The sequence below is a fragment of the Loxodonta africana genome, chromosome 5 (genome assembly GCF_030014295.1).
Source record: "Loxodonta africana isolate mLoxAfr1 chromosome 5, mLoxAfr1.hap2, whole genome shotgun sequence".
NCBI lineage: Eukaryota > Metazoa > Chordata > Mammalia > Proboscidea > Elephantidae > Loxodonta > Loxodonta africana.
Window position 1 is genome coordinate 83,378,734 of NC_087346.1, and position 18,262 is coordinate 83,396,995.

The 18,262-nt window shown below is 38.5% G+C and overlaps 1 protein-coding gene across 1 annotated transcript in view; it reads left to right on the plus strand.

Moving 5' to 3' along the window:
- Nucleotides 1-3,403: 3,403 nt before the first annotated feature.
- Nucleotides 3,404-18,262, plus strand: part of GC (GC vitamin D binding protein) — a 75,015-nt gene continuing 60,156 nt past the window's right edge. Inside the window, exon 1 of the mRNA XM_010594185.3 lies at nt 3,404-3,598. Coding sequence (XP_010592487.2) covers nt 3,404-3,598 — 195 coding nt within the window. The remainder of the gene's footprint in view (nt 3,599-18,262) is intronic.

An 18,262-nucleotide genomic window follows, 5' to 3' on the forward strand; every position in this document is an offset into this window, starting at 1 on the left:
AGGTACAGCCAGAATGCTCCTTAGAAGCAAGGATGGCAAGACTGCGTCTTACATACTTCAGACATGTTGTCAGGAGGGATCAGTTCCTGGAGAAGGACATCATGCTTGGCAAAGTATAGGGTCAGCAGAAAACAGGAAGACCCTCAACGGGGTGGATTGACACAGTGGCTGCAACAATGAGCTCAAACATAACAATTGTGAGAATGGCTCAGGACCAGGCAATGTTTCGTTCTGTTGTGTATAGGGTCGCTCTGAGTTAGAACTGACTCGATGGCGGCTAACAACAAGAATTGCTGCAACTCATCCCAAGTCTAGAATTGATATTCATTGTCTCCACCACACGTTTTAGATTTCCCTCATCCTTGGCCAAGACTTCAGTAGCTCCAGGGTTCTTGCCTAGTGGGGTAATATAGACCATCATGGGAGGCTGAAGCCTTCAATTACCTTACTGTGGTTTAACTCTGGTGGTTGGAATTGTGTACCTATAGTTCTTACTAAACATAGAAGCGCTAGGATTATCCTGAGGAATCTACTGGATTCAAGATGTACTCCTTCCTGTTCCTAGCATGTAGCAACATCCCTATCTACTTGGTAATTGGAATCAATATTCCCACTCATACAGTAACTCCTTTATTTGTCTGGTGGTTTCGCAGCGTTAGAAGTCAAAATGACAAGTTAGCAGTCAAACTTCAGGTTCATCAGAACTCTTTTATGGACCTGATGGGAACTCAAACCTCTAAACCAGCAGAGCTGTCATAGTTTCCTAGTGCCACTGTAACAGAAATACCATGATTGGGTAGCTTTAAAGAAAAAAAAATGTTTTCTCACAGTTTAGGAGGCTACAAACCTGAATTTGGGGCATTTGCTATAGGTGAAGGCTCTCTCTGGCTTTGGGAGAAATACTTGTCTCAGGTTCTGTAGCGCCAGAATTCCTCAGTTCTTTGGTGACCTTCACATGGTATCTCTCTTCCCCTATGTGTGTCCCCTTATTTCTGTGTCTATACTGTTCTTTGTAACCCAGAAGTGATTAGGTTAGGATACACACTACACAAATATGGCCTCATTCACATAATAAAGAAAATCCTATTTCCAAACAGGATTACTCCCACATCCATAAGCATAGGATTCCTATACATAGGGGCACAAAATTCAATCCATAATAAGAACCAAGGGATGTAAAGCACAAATTCCAAGGTATAAATCCTGCCCCCCACCACCAAAAAAGGTCACTTTGACTAATGGTGAGAAGGACCGATTCTCCTTGGAACCTTTGGTTCCCATGTTCATATGTTCTAGTTATTGAGGACACAGCACTATGTATCACAATATATCAACCACTGGTTAGTGCATGTACAGGTAGTCCTCTATTTACAACGTATTTGAGTTATGAAGGAAACCCTGGTGGGATAGTAGTTAAGATCTACGGCTGCTAACCAAAAGGTTGACAGTTTGAATCCACTAGGTGCTCCTTGGAAACCTCATGGGGCAGTTCTACTCTGTTGTATAGGTCACTATCAGTTGGAATCGACTCAATGGCAATGAGTTTGGTTTTTTTTAGTTTGAATTATGAAACACACTTACAAGTGTCTTTTTTTTTGTACACTTTATTGTTTTTTATTGTTAGTAATATGTACTACATAAAATGTTGGAGCACATAACTTGCTAATGTTATCATTCTCACATGTTCCCTTGTAGATGTTCAATTTTATGATTTGCAGTTCAAAACACTGCCATATGGCAGGCTATGCCCTCGTCTAGAATGAAGCTGGTGTTGGTAATGGGAGTCATAATGGATAGAGAGTTGGGCAATGCTCAACTCTATCAGACAATTGAACTGTGCACACACCTGACAGCCATTACAACTCTGACTTCATTGTTATGACATTGACACTGACTTCATTGTAGACCAGGTGTATAGTGTGATCTTATTCAGTGTTTTGTACCATAAGAAACATCAGTTGTTAACTTGAAGCTGAGTTGTTCAAGTTTCTCTAACTATAACACCTGCATTGCTTACACCCCCAACGATATGTCTAGTAAAAGAAGTCATGCCACTGAAAGTTATAATCCAAAAAAGAAGGCAAGAAAGGCTATAGACATGGATATAAAGATGAAGCTCATTAAGGCCTATACTAATGGAAAGAAAGTCGGTAAAACAGAGTGTGGAGAAAAACTGTCTCATTCAACCATTTTGACAAGCATTAAGGATAAGAATAGGATTTTGGAGGCAATTAAAATAGCATTTGACATAAAATCGACAATTTTAAGAAGCCAGGGCCAATCCACGATATGGAGAAGCTGTTGATGATTTGGATAGAAAACCGAATCCAGAAAAAAATTCCTATGAATTTACTGGTAATTCAAAGGAAAGCACGCAGCCTTTTTGAAAACCTGAATGAACCGCAAGAAGAAGACTACAGCAAGTACTTTTATGTCAGCAAGGGCTGGTTTCATTGCTTCAAACACAGATTTGGCTTACCTGACATGCGTATAGCTGGAGAAGCAGGAAGAACCAATATTGAAGCTGCCTAAAAATTCATTAATGAACTGGACAAAACAATACAAGATGAAGAATATCTACCATAGCAGATATTTAACGTGGATGAAGAAGGCTTGTTTTGGAAAAGGGTGCCAGAACAGATCTATATTAACAAAGAGGCGAAGTCGATGCCTAGTTTCAAGGTATTTAAAGACAGAATCACGCTGTTGCTTGAAGGAAATACTGTTAAATTTAAATTAAAACGTTTCTTGTTTACCATGCAGAGAACACCCCAGCATTCAAAAACATTGATAAAAATAAGCTGCTAGTCTTCTGCAGGAGTAATTCCAAGGCCTGGATAACAATTGTGCTATTCAAACACTGGTTTTTAAATTGTTTCAATCCAGAAGTGTGTGCCTACTGCCTTGGAAAGAGTATTCCTTTCAAGATTCTACTGTTACTTGGTAATGCCCCAGGACATCCTCCTCACGTAGATGATCTAAGTCAAGACGTGAAAGTGGTGTATCTACCTTCCAATACGGCAGCTGTGATTCAACCTGTGGATCCAGGTGCAATCACCACCTTCTAGGCATACTACCTATGGACTATGTTTGCTCAGGCAATAGCTGCAATAGATGGAGGTGCAGGAACATTGCACAATTTCTGGAAGAATTATAATATTCTCCAGTGTATCTGAAACATTGCATTTTTCTTGTACAAAGTTATGGGAAAATGCATGTGGGGTACACGGAAAAAATTGCTGATTTATGTGAATATGCTCCAAGCATTTGATCAGGATAATATGATGGAAGAGGTCTGTGGACAAATCATCCATATGGCAAAGATGCTGAACTGAGAACTTGATATTGTCGATGTAGAACAGCTCATAGATCACATAGAAGGGAATTGACCCATCAGGGCTGAATGGATTTTGAAGGGGAAAGAAATGCTGAAGAAGAAAGAAATAATGAGGAAGAGGAAGGAGAGTTGTCAAAAATTTTTACAGTGAAAAGATTAGCTGAAGCTTTTTCTAAACTAAATCAGGGACTTCATTTGCTTGAAAACATGGACCCAAACACTGATCGCTTTGCTGAAATCAATAGGCCGATTTGGGAAGCAGTGAGATGTTACCAGGAAATGTATGAGACAAAAAGAAAAGAGCCATATAGACAACTCTCACTAATTTTTCTGACCTGAAACGCCATCCTTATTCCCAGGGATAATCCAGATGATCCAGAACCTTCCATAAGAGGAGTTACCACTGCAATTGACAAAATGCCAACATTGTCCAACTGTTCTTCATTGTCTGAGTAAGTTTTTATGTTTCATGTATTTTTTTATGTACGCACGTATTAAAATATATCTGAAAGTTTGCATGTGATGTTTTCAACCCCCAAAGACAAATAAAGATCAGATTTGTAAAGATACTGATAATAAAAGGCAATATAAAAAAAAAAAATGAAGTATTCCACTTAACCTCAGAACTGACTCACAACAGAGTCATCAAGATGAATTCCTGTAGTAAGTCAGGGACTACCTGTACTGCATTCTGAATGACAGCGCTGCAACCAGTGGTGTGCTGGTAAACTGGCTTTTTTCAAAGCCATCTCTTACTCTGAGCCCTACTCAAACCTGGCCAACTTTCAAGAAACAAATGAATGAATCAGAGAAGCATTCCCAAATGTTGCCTCCAAAATCCAAAGAGGCCTACCAAGTGCTGAGCCTTTCTCTAGGGAACCTCTAAAAACTTCCCCTATTCAGGACCAACCCTTGAATCTTATTAGGGTATCTGAGTACATAACAATTCTTGTTCAACCATTGTGATTAGCATCGTGTCAACAATACAGTGAACCAGCATAATATTCTGCAATGTCAAGAAACTCAGGATCCCCAGGGCTATACTACAACAAAAAAGGAGAGTCAACACAATTCTAGGACAAGAGAGTGATTATACACCAGTGATAGAAGATATGGCTCGATTTCAACACTGCCATGGAGGCTTCTTTGAATTTCACCGCGTGCCTTGAGTTGATAATTGGCAATACTGAGCCCATTCTTTTCTTTTTTTCAAGGTTTCTAAAGGAGCTAACAAAAGCCAGTTAACTCCATAGTTACTATCTTTACTTTTGCCACAATAGCATTTAGCGCTACTATCACTATATAAGCCAATGACTCACTTTCTCCTGTACCTCTTCTCAATCCATCACTGGTTACAGTCTTAATACTGATGCTACTTCATGCCACCACCCTCCCACCTGCCACCAGTAATGGGGCCTGATAACTCTGCAACCAGTGAACTACCAGTTCCAAAATCCCATTTTGAGGTCTGCTTTCTAGAGTTATGTCTCGCACCAACTGTCTTAGCCTGGGTTCTCCTTATAAATGGAGTCTGAGGCAAGAGCTTGAATACATGTATTTTACTATGGGATGTGCTCACCCACTAAGATGGCTCCCTCAGAGGAACCATCTACAATGCATCTCAAAATTCTCTGTTTGGAGGGTGGAAGAGAGTAGTATTTATCTACAAATGCCTGTTTCCCATTGTCAAGGCTTGTCTCCTGGGGTGTTAACTCCCTCATACTTCCAGCTTTGAACATGCATCAGAATGATGGAGAGTGAGGTGATGTCGGGTTAAACCTGTTCACAATAAGATAATATAGTAACATTTGAAGGAGGAAAGTTGGGCTGAAAGGATGTGAGGTAAGACCTAAGCAGTGCCCCACTCAGGCTGTGTTTCTGGAAGGGAAGAAGTCTGAAAACCCTGGTAAATATGAGTAAGGTCATAAAAAAAAAAAAGTCATAGACCCCATTAAATATATTAAAATCTGTAGAGTGAGTTTCAAGAAATCAGGACAAGGTCTGTTTTATTCATCGTAGTAAGAGCTCCACAAATATCTGTTGAATGAATGAGTGAAAGAACAAATGAATAAATGAACATTGCTGCTTATAGTCCAACTCTTAATGGGATGCAATTTAAAAGCATGCCATTTCACCTCCTAAATATGTAAAAATATGATTCCTCATGATCGAATAACAGTGAACTTTAACATTCCATCACACTTTATCCAGGCAATCAATCTCAATCATCCCTTAATAATAGGCATTGGGTACAAAAGGCAGACTCATGTTCCTGTTGATTTAATCAAACGGTATTTACAGAAAAACACAGGAAATTTAAATAATGACATAATTGTGCTTTAAAACTAATAGGAAAAATGTATTTAAAATGAAGCAGATTTTAAGGTAGTTTAGAAATTTCTGAGTATGTAGTCAATTTTTGTTTGGGTTTTGAGGAATATTATCTTCTGTTCTCAGTTTAGGGGCAAAGTGATGCGGAAGTCTAGTGTAATCACAAAGCTATATACCTCCTCTAGAAGCCATTTTGCCCTTCCCTACTACTACGTATATTTTTAATGAATTTTGTGTGTGTGTTTCGAGAGAGAATGTCAGGCAGACAGAGAGAGGAAGACAATAAAATAAGAAAATAAGGTGTCAGCTTACTTGTAATCAATTATAAAGAGTTGCCCCTCATCACATAGATTTCAGAATTAATTCATTTTCAATTATGTAATTGGTTTGAGTTGATATTTCTGTTATACTGCTCTACTTTCTCTGTTCTTTTTTAAAACAAAAAGTGTGCATATCTAAGGTGGCCAGTTATGGTGAAACTATAGCCATGAAGAGTGTTTTTATGAGAGCAGTGCTACTATATATAAGTTCTGAGCTAATGATCCCATTAATGATCCCACTGCTAAGTTCTAATTCTGTGGCTTCCAACTTTTTCAAGTATGTGGATCCTTTTTTTTTTTACCAAAAAATTATCAACAACTACCACCCATAATAACTACTCTTAATTCAGCAAAGTCTTCAAGCAAATTTAAATTTTATTAATTAGAAGAGTTTTGTTTTTGTTTCTGTTGTTGTTGTTGGGTGCCATCAAGTCAACTCTGACTCATAGCTACCGCATGTGATGCAGTACAACTGCCCCATAGGGTTTTCTTGGCTGCAGTCTTTATAGGATCTGATTGTCTGGTCTTTCTTCCACAGAACTGCTGTGTAAGTTCAAATTGCCAACCTTTCTGTTAGTAACCAAATGCTTAATCACAATTAGAAAAGTACTTAAATATAATTGAAAAATAGAAGTATGGAAAAGATGTAGTCCACTTATAGTCGTTGCTCACTTGCTAATAGTAGAGTACTGGTTGAGGTGTAGTTCCTGGATCAAAATAAACCAAAAACCAAACTCATTGCCATTGAGTTGATTCCAACTCATGGCAACTCCATGTGTTAGAGAGTAGAATTGCTCCACAATTTTTTTTTTTCCTATAATCTTTACAGAAGCAGATAGCCAGGCATTTCTTCCATGTTGCCACTGGGTGGGTTCCAACTGCCAACTTTTGGATTGGTAGTCAAGCACAAACTGTGCCATCTAGATGCTTTCCCAAAGCTCTCAATTTCGACTCATAGTGACCCTATAGGACAGAGTAGAACTGGCCCATAGGGTTTCCAAGGCCGTAAAACTTTACAGAAGCAGGCTGCCACATCCCGTAGAGCAGCTGGTAGATTTGAACCACAGATCCTTTGGTTAACAGCTGAGCATTTAACCACTGCACCACCAGGGCTCCTTTAGGTAGTTTACTGGGTCAAAATACTTGGTTTCAAATTCAGACTGTACTTATCAGAAAACTCTCTAAGCCTTGGTTTTTGCATTTGTAAAAAGCAGATGATGGTAACATATATACTATATATATACACACATATACCTATACCTATCTATCTATTTGTACATACAGATATGTACATACATATATACACATACTCCTCACTTATCAACTTTCTTATTATATGATATTTTCCATTCACAACAATAGTAAAAAATCTACTATCCAACTATTTTGCACATTAACAACAGACGTCTGGTAGTAATGAATGCTGAGGTGTGTAGTGAGAGTAACACTAGCTGTGATGGTTACTGTTATATGTCAGTGTGGCTGTGATGGTTTAAGTTATGTGTCAGTGTGGCTGGGCCATGATTAGTGGTTTTGCAATTATGTAATGATGTAATTTTGGAGTTATGTAATGAAATTGTCATCCTCTATTTTGAGTTCTGATGTGGTCATCCTCTGTGTATTCCTTCCATCTTCTTTTGATGCTTCCTGCATCATTTAATATTTTCCCCATAGAATCCTTCACTATTGCAACTCAAGGCTTGAATTTTTTCTTCAGTTCTTTCAGCTTGAGAAACGCCTAGCATGTTCTTTCCTTTTGGCTTTCCATCTCCAGCTCTCTGCACATGTCATTATAATAGTTTACTTTGTCTTTTCTAGCTGCCCTTTGAAATCTTCAGTTCTTTTACTTCATCAATTCTTCCTTTTGCTTTAGCTGCTCGACATTCAAGAGTAAGTCTCAGAGTCTCCTCTGACATCCATCTTGGTCTTTTCTTTCTTTCCTGTCTTTTCAATGACCTCTTGCTTTCTTCATGTGTGATGTCCTGGATGTCATTCCACAACTCATCTGGTCTTTGGTCACTAGTGTTCTATGTGTCAAATCTATTCTTTAGAACCTGGAATGTATGAAGTATGAATCTAGGAAAATTGGAAATCATCAAAAATGAAATGGAACACATAAAGATTGATATCCTAGGCATTAGTGAGCTGCAATGGACGGGTATTGGCCATTTTGAATCAGACAATCATACAGTCTACTATGCTGGGAGTGACAACTTGAAGAGGAAGATTGTGTCATTCATCATCAAAAAGAATATTTCAAGATCTATCCTAAAGTACAACTCTGTCAGTGATAAGATAATAGCCATACGCCTACAAGGAAAACCAATTAATACGACTATTATTCAAATTTATGCACCAACCACTAGGGCCAAAGGTGAAGAAATAGTAAATTTTTATCAGCTGCTGCAGTCTGAAATTGGCTGAACATGCAATCAAGATGCATTGATAATTACTGGTGATTGGAATGTGAAAGTTGGAAACAAAGAAGAAGAATCAGTAGTTGGAAAATATGGCCTTGGTGATAGAAACAATGCCAGAGATTGAATGATAGAATTTTGCAAGACCAGCAACTTCTCCGTTGCAAATACCTTCTTTCACCAACATAAATGGCAGCTATACACATGGACCTCACCAGATGGAACACACAGAAATCAAACTACATCTGTGGAAAGAGACGATGGAAAAGCTCAATATCATCAGTCAGAACAAGGCCAGGGGCCGACTGTGGAACAGACCATCAGTTGTTCATATGCAAGTTCAAACTGAAACTGAAGAAAATTAGAGCAAGTCCACAAGAGCCAAAATATGACCTTGAGTATATCCCACCTGAATTTAGAGACCATCTGAAGAATAGATTTGACACACTGAACACTAGTGACCGAAGTGGAATACTACGTATGGATAAAGAACAATGATGAATCCACGAAACATTTCATAACATGGAGGAATCTGGAAGGCATCATGCTGAGTGAAATCAGTCAGTTGCAAAAGGACAAATTTTGTATAAGACCACTATTATAAGAGTTCAAGAAATAGTGTTAACAGAGAAGAAAATATTCTTTGATGGTTATGAGAGTGGGGAAGGAGGGAGGGAGAGGGGTATTCACTAAAATTAGATAGTAGACAGGAACTATTTTAGGTGAAGGGAAAGACAACACACAATACAGGAGAGGTAAGCACAACTGGACTTAACCAAAAGCAGTTTCCTGAATAAACTGAACAGTTGGAAGGCCAGCATAGCAGGGGCAGGGGTTCGAGGACCATGGTTTCAGGGGACATCTAGGTGAATTGGCATAATAAAATCTATTAAGAAAACATTCTGCATCCCACTTTGGAGAGTGGCGTTTGGGGTCTTAAATGCTAGCAAGCGGCCATCTATGATGCATCAATTGGTCTCAACGCACCATGATCAAAGGAGAACAAAGAACACCAAAGACACAAGGTAATTATGAGCCCAAGGGACAGAAGGGGCCACATAAACCAGAGACTACATCAGCCTAAGACCAGAAGAACTAGATGGTGCCCAGCTACAACTGATGTTTGCCCAACAGGGAACACAAGAGAGAACCCCTGAGGGGAGCAGGAGGGCAGTGGGCTCCAGGTCCCAAATTCTTAAAAAGACCAGATTTAATGGCCTGACTGAGACTAAAAGGACCCCAGAGGTCATGGTCCCCAGCCCTTCTGTTAACCCAAGACAGGAACCATTCCCAAAGCCAACTCTTCAGGCAGGGATTAGACTGGACTATGGAATAGAATAGAAAATAATACTGGTGAAGAGTGAGCTTCTTCGATCAAGTAGACACATGAGACCACATGGGCAGCTCCTGTCTGGAGGGGAGATGAGAGGGCAGAGGGTGTCAGAATGGACATGAAAATAGAGAGTGGAGGGAAGAGTGTGCTGTGTCATTAGGGGGAGAGGAACTAGGAGTATATAGCAAGGTGTATATAAATTTTTGTATGAGAGACTGACTTTATTTGTAAACTTTCACTTAAAAAAACACAATAAAAATTTAAAAAAGAATGAAGAAATCAATGTGAAAACAACAGTACTGTAGGATTTAAATTTTTTTAATCCCCTATTATAACATCACAAGTGGCAGTTAGACTATCTTGAAGGTCTCATTTATCTGTGAAAGATATTAGCCTAACCTAATCAGTGCAGACATATCTCAGTGCAGACTCTCAAATATGCTCTTATATGAGAATAATTCTAGATGATAAATGTCAATCCAAAACAAACACACACAAATAATATTAAATTTAAACTCCAAATAAACATTAATTGCACTAATTAAATGCACTGGGGAGTATAAGGCTTTTAAAATAATGAAATGTTAATTGGAATAGTTAAGAAAACTGGAAAATAATTAATATTATAAATTTACAAAGCTGTTAGAATAATGGCTCATACCCAACATTCAGAGGCAAGACAGTAAATAAACCTACTGTTCAAGCAAAGCGAATAAATAAAAGGATTCTCCAAGTCACTTAGTTCAAAAGCTTAAATATTTTTGTTCAGTTCCTCAACATTACAGAGCAATTTAGCATTTTCAAACACTTAGTCTTTTCAATACTAATTTTCATCTTAGTATTGAAATAGATTTCCAGAGCAGATAAAAAAGGAAAAAAACAAACAAAAACTAAATATAAATACTTAAAAATTAAAGTTCAGTTTTTTTAGAGTTTGGAATATGGCAATAAAATTTATTCTTAAATCATTGTTTTCTCATTGTTGTAAACTTATAGGCAAAGTCTTTAGATAGATTTTAGGTATTTTTTAGTTGTGTTTATACAAACTTATGTGCAACAATAATAAAATCAGCATAAATCCAATATCCTCACTCTTCCATTTCTCAGTCAGCTCTGACAGCAGCTGCCCATGCAGCCCTTCTTTCTCTGACCCTAGTCACCTGGAGCTAGCTTAAGATCTGATGAACTAAAAGGACACTGTCCTTCAGACTGCCAAATAGGTAGATGTCAGCTGCAAGTTTGAGGGGCCCAGGATCTTCCTTTACTTCTGACCTGCTGGCTGTAGATTCCAGGATTTAACTCTGCCCCTTCAGGATGCCAGCCACGAGCTCAGGGGTCCCAAGCCTGCTTATTTCTGACTTGCTAGCTCCCATCACTTCCTTGAGTTTGATAAATTGCTGGAACGAATCACAGAACCTGTGGAAAGTACTATATTTACAATTACAGCTTTATTATAAAGGATACAAATTAGGATTAGCACAAAGACAAGACGTATAGGGTGAGGTCTGGGAGGGTTCCCAATGTCAAGCTTCCATGTCCTAAAGGATTTGAGTCACCCTTCCAAGAGCAGATGTTTTCACCCACCAGCATGCCCATAGAGCTTCAGTGTCCAGATCTTTTACTAGGAGTCTCACCATGTAATGCAAACTCTAGCCCCTCTCCCCTAAGGTCGATTGACGGTCTTTTTAGCCAGACTAGTCCCTGTTCTCTAAGATTGGTCAATATTATGAGGTGATTATGAGGTACTACACCGTAGGTCTTTCTGGCCTGGCCAGCCCCCACTCCAGAGTTACCTAATCACCTCACCTTATCTGTTAGTTAGGTATGGTCTGACAGTTAAATTCCAAGGCACCAAGGAGCCAAGGACAAAGGCAAAACTACTTGAAATAAAGCTAAATCTTTATCATACAATATGCATATAGAGTATTTCCAGAGTATTTCCTCTTCCAGTATGATGGAATAACAGAAGAAACAAGTATCCAACTAGGTCACCTGTTGGAATGTTTTCAGGCATTAAACAGAAAGTGACACAAATTTGAGATCCCTGAGAGTAAAGAACCTCTCAAGATAAGTCCCAATGTTGCCCTGGCTTTCTATTAGTGGAAAATTTCCTGACTTCAGTGTATCAAGCTGAGGAGGCAGAGATCAGAGTTTAAGACAGCTGAAGCAAATGCGATTTGTAGGGCAGGTTACCAGAGAGGAAGAATCTCCATGGGAGCAGAGATTGCTCAGAGTCTGTGTGGAGGTTACTCACATGTCCTTGGCCAAGGCTGGCCTGGGCTCAAACAGGCTAAGAATATATGAGCCTTGCTAATGGGTACTAGGTTTCTTCTTCTTTCTTTTTAGTAACAACTTTATTGAGATATAATTCATATATCATACAATTTACACATGTAAAATGTACAATTTAATGTTTTTTAGTATATTCAGAGATGTGTGAAACCATCACGACAGTTAATTTTAGAACATTTCTCACCTCAAAAAGAATCCCTGTTCCATTTACCTATCACTTCCATATGCTGGCCCACCCACCAGCCCTAAGCAAACACTAATCTATTTTCCGTCTTTATAAATTTTCCAATTCTGGACATTTCATATAAATGGAATCCTCAGGTAGCTTATACCTTCAAAGTTCATTCATGTAGTAGCATGTATCAGTACTTCATTCCTTATTATTGTTATATAATATCCCACTCTATGAATGGTTGTCCATACATCAGATAATGGACAATTGGATTGTTTCCAACTTTTGGAAATTATAAATAATGTTACTGTAAACATTTGTGGGTTTTTTGTTGTTATTGTTAAAAAAAAAAAAAAATTAAGCCAATAGCAGAAATCGACTGGTTTATTTTCATCTATTCTTACTCTCCCCTCCGTTCTCCACACACTCAGCACACGTGTAATTTTGTTTTCAAAGCCTATCTTCCTAACTAGATTAGAAGGTTGGTGAGGGGGAGGACCATACAGTTCTTTTTGCCATTATACCTCCAACAGCTTGTGTGATATCTGGCAAAAAGTGGTGTGAATCATATGTGAGTTAAATAAATAAATGAAAGGCTTCTTTTGTTGAAAGATATAGGGGAGAAAGAACACAAAATAAAGAGTATTCCAAAGAAAAGAGTGTGTGAAAAGGGATTTGGAAGACCAAGCAGCAGAATGTGTTCTGTGAACCATTAAGTTCCAGGTGTACTAAATTTAATATGCAAGACGGAAGGTGCCTCACAGAGGTCGGTAGGGTGAGGTCATGGACTTTGAGCACAGACATTTGTCTGAAGGGTTTTAAATATGGAGGCAGTAACACAGCCTTATTTGCTTTTTAGATAAATAATGGCCATCACAGAGGTGAAAATGATCTGAAGGTATGTTTGTCAGCATCCTTTTAATTGCAAGTGACATAAACTCAGCTTGAACAAGCTTAAGCAAAAAGGAATATTTATTGTAAGGCTATTGGAATTTCTCATGGAAGTCAAGGAGGGAAAAATGGTTGAGATACAGGAACACCCTGAAATCCAGATCGTTCTCTGCTCATCTTTGCACATTAACATTAAAGGTATTACGTAAAGCTACTAATATCCATTCCATCAGGTCTTTTATCAAGGAAAGATATAGATAATGCATGTTAGAAGCATAAAGAAAATCCAGATGAAGAGAAAAATCTGGCAAGTGAAATCAATTTGGAGAAGGTCATTTCTATTAGAATGCTACAATAGAAAGATTTTACCGTCTCATAGCACTATAAAATGTTAATGGTACTGCTTTGGTAAAGAGTGTAAAAAACTGAGAGTTACTAAAAGTAGAGAAATGTGATAGGGAATAGAATTAAAGATCGACTTTTACTGCCTTACAATTTTGTCTACAACTAGACCTGTTTAGGGGAAAATCTACTTTTCTTCTGAAAACAGTGGTGAGATGGAGAAATAGGCTATTTCAAATGAGTTCTATAAAGGCAAAACAACTCTTGTAAAATTTCGCTGCTTCTTGTTTTTGTTGTTGTTAGGTGCCATCAAGTCGGTTCCGACTCATAAGGACCCTATGTACCACAGAACGAGAAAAACTGCCCAGTCCTGCATCATGCTCACAATCGTTATCCTTGAGACCATTGTTGCAGAAGTCTTGCCATCCCTCCCTCTAAGGAGCATTCTGGTTGTACTTCTTCCAAGACAGATTTGTTCGTTCTTTTGGCAGTCCATGGTATATTCAATATTCTTCACCAACACCACAATTCAAAGGCATCAATTCTCTTCCTTGGTCTTCCTTATTCATTGTCCAGCATTCACATGGATATGACGTGATTGAATATACCACGGCTTGGGTCAGATGCATCTTAGTCTTCAAGGTAACATCTTTGCTTTTTAACACTTAAAAGAGATCCTTTGCAGCAAATTTGCCCAAAGTAATGCATCTTTTGTTTTCTTGGCTGCTGCTTCCATGGGAGAAACCCTGGTGGCGTAGTGGTTAAGCGCCACAGCTGCTAACCAAGAGGTCAGCAGTTTGAAACTGCCAGGAGCTCCTTGGAAACTCTATGGGGCAGTTCTACTCTGTCCTATAGGGTCACTCTGAGTCAGAATCAACTTGATGGTAGTGGGTTTGGTTTTTTTTGTTTGTTTGTTTGCTTCCAAGGGTGTTGATTGTGAATCCAAGTAAAATGAAATCCTTGACAACTTCAATCTTTTCTCTGTTTATCATGATTTTGCTTACTGGTCCAGTTGTAAGGATTTTTGTTTTCTTTATGTTGAGGTGGAATCCCTACTGAACGCTGTGGTCTTTGATCTTCATTAGTAAGTGCTTCAAGTCCTCTTCGCTCTCAGCAAGTAAGGTTGTGTCATCTACATAATTCAGGCTGTTAATGAGTCTTCCTCCAATCCTGATGCCCCGTTCTTCTTCATATAGTTCAGCTTCTTGTATTATTTGCTCAGCATACAGATTGAATAGGTATGGTGAAAGATACAACCCCGATGCATACCTTTCCTGACTTTAAACCACTCAGTATTCCTTATTCAAACAACTGCCTCTTGATCTGTGTAAAGGTTCCTCAGAAGCACAATTAAGTGTTCTGGAATTCCCATTCTTCGCAATGTTATCCATAATTTGTTATGATCCACACAGTCAAATGCCTTTGCATAGTCAATAAAACACAGGTAAACATCCTTCTGGTATTGTCTGCTTTCAGCCAGGACCCATCTGACATCAGCAACGGTATCCCTGGCTCTACATCCTTTTCTGAATCCACCCTGTCAAAATACTGCTGCAGCCGTTTTTGAATGATCTTCAGCAAAATTTTGCTTGCATGTGATATTAATGATATTGTTCTATAATTTCTGCATTCTGTTGGATCACCTTTCTTGGGAATAGGCATAAATATGGATCTCTTCCAGTTGGTTGGCCAGGCAGCTGTCTTCCAAATTTCTTGGCATAGTAAGTGAGTGAGCACTTCCAGCACTGCATCCGTTTGTTGCAACATCTCAATTGATATTCCATCAATTCCTGGAGCCTTGTTTTTCACCATTGCCTTCAGTGCAGCTTGGGCTTCTTCTTTTCATTTGTTCCTGATCATATGCTACCTCTTGAAATGGTTGAATGTTGACTAATTCTTTTTAGTATAGTGACTCTGTAGTCCTTCCATCTTCTTCTGATGCTTCCTGTATTGTTTAATATTTTCCCCCATAGACTCCTTCAGTATTGTAACTCGAGGCTAGAATATTCTCTTCAGTTCTTTCAGCTTGGGAAACACTGAGCATGTTCTTTTCTTTTTGTTTTCTATCTCCAGTTCTCGGCACATGTCATTATGATACTTTGTCTTCTCGAGCTGCCCTTTGAAATCTTCTGTTCAGCTCTTTTACTTCATTATTTCTCCCTTTTGCTTTAGCTCCTCGATGTTGAAGAGCAAGTTTCAGAGTCTCTTCTGATATCCATTTTGGTCTTTTTTTTTTTTTTTCCTGTCTTTTCAATGCCCTTTTGCTTTCTTCATGTATGATGTCCTTGATGTCTTTGGACATTAGTGTTCAAAGTGTCAAATCTGTTCTTGAGATGGTCTCTAAATTCCGGTGGGATATACTCAAGGTCATATTTTGGCTCTCGTGGACTTGCTCTGATTTTCTTCAGTTTCAGCTTGAACTTGAATATGAGCAATTGATGGTCTGGTCCACTGTCAGCCCCTGCCCTTGTTCTGACTGATGATATTGAGCTTTTCTGTCATTTCTTTCCACAGATGTGATTGATTTGATTCCTGTGTGTTCCATCGGGCAAGGTCCATGTGTATAGTCACCATTTATGTTGGTGAAAATGGTATTTGCAATGAAGAAGTCATTGGTCTTGCAAAATTTTATCATTCAATCTCTGGCATTGTTTCTATCACCAAGACCATATCTTCCAACTACTGAGGCTTCTTTGTTTCCAACTTTCGTATTCCATTCGCCAGTAATTATCAATGCAAACTGATTGCATGTCCGATCAATTTCAGGCTGCAGAAGCTGATAAAAATATTCAATTTCTTCATCTTTGGCCTTAGTGGTTGTTACATAAATTTGAATAATAGTCGTATTAACTGGTCTTCTTTGTAGACATATGGATATTATCCTATCACACTGTACTTCAGGATAGATCTTGAAATGTTTTCCTCTCTAAATTGTCATTCCCAGCATAGTAGACTATATGATTGTCTGATTCAAAATGGCCAATTCTAGTCCATTTCAGCTCACTGATGCCTAGGATATTGATGTTTATGCATTCCATTTCGTTTTTGATGATTTCCAATTTTCCTAGATTCATACTTCATACATACCAGGTTCTGATTATTAATGGATATTTGCAGCTGTTTCTTCTCATTTTGAGTCATTCCACATCTGTAAATGAAGGTCTCGAAATCTTTACTCCATCCACATCATTAAGGTCAACTCTACTTTGAGGAGGCAGCTCTTCCCCAGTCATCTTTTGAGTACCTTTCACATGGGGGGCTCATCTTCTGGCACTGTATCAGGCAACGTGCTACTGTTATTCATAAGGTTTTCAGTGGCTGATTCTTTTCAGAAGTAGACTGCCAGGTCCTTCTTCCTAGTCTGTCTTAGCCTGGAAGCTCAGCTGAAACTGTCCTCCATGGGTGACCCTGGTATCTGAATACCCGTGGCATAGCTTCCAGCATCACAACATGCAGGCCCCCACAGTACAACAAACTGACAGACACTGATTAGTTAAATATTTCATGAATATTTCTCTAAAAAAATCTATTTCTGGGCCCAACATTTCCACTTTTGGGTAGATATCCAAATGAATTGAAAGCAGGGACTGAAACAGATACTTGCACGCTAATATTCATTGCAGCATTATTCACAATAGTCAAAATGTGGAAACAACCCAAGTGTCCATCAACAAATGAATAGATAAACAAAATGTGGTACACATATACAATGGAGTATTATTCATCAATTATTGTAATTGCGGTCAATAAGTTGTACACCTGCAAAAAGTTGGATTGGCAAATGTTGTATACTTACAAAAAAAAAAAAGAGTAGCTGCTGAGGCTGCTTGTGTACAACCAAACACCTCATGGGATTTTATTCCTTGTTTTGGAGATTTAGGCTCATTGTTTCATGGGATATCCCAGTTAATTGGTCTTTTAATGTGATTAGTGCTTCTTTTCCACCTACTGGTTCTTTGCTTAGTGCCTGGAGTCTTAAAAGTCTGCAAGCAGCCATCCAAAGCATGATAATAGGTCTCTATTCGCCTGCAGCAACAGAGGAAGAAAGAGGTCAGGAATATGAGGAGGATGTTGCTAATTGCCTCCTTGAATAACTGCCTCCTTTGCTAAGAGACCAGAAGAACTGGGTGGTGTCTGGCTACCATTGCTAAATTTTTCCATCAAAGAGTGTATAGAAAAATCCTGATCAAAAGGGGAAAAATTAAATTCTCATGGATTCCAGACTTTCTGGAGCCATGGAGCCTGGATAAATGCTTGAAACTATTGCCCTTAAACCAAAAATACCCCCTGAAGTCTTCTTAAAACCAAAACAATACTTTAGCTTAAATAGTAAAAAATGTTTGCCTTGAGCATTACGCTCTTTTAAGAGCTACCTATATATATTTTTTTTTTATATAGGATCAAAGTGACAACAGCAACTCAAAAGATTAGATAGGAACCTTAGGGAGCTGTGAGTTTATGTAATTAGGGGAGGAACAACTCAGAAAAGGAGGGTAAGAATGGTTGCAGAAGTTGAAAAACGTAAACTTCACTGAATTGTACGTGTAGAAATGGTTGAATTGGTGTATTTTTGCTGTGTATAGTCTCAACAACAACAACAAAATAAATTTTTTTAAAAAGAGTGAGAAATGAATGTCTGTCTGATGCATGCTACAACATGGATGAAACTTGAAAACATATGTTGAATGAAATAAGCCAGATACAAAAGGACAAATATTGTATAACTTCACTGGTATGAAATATCAAAAAAAGGCAAATGCATAGAGACCAAAGTAGATTAGTGTTTACATGGGGCAGGTGGGAGGGGGCCTGTGGAGTTATTGCTTA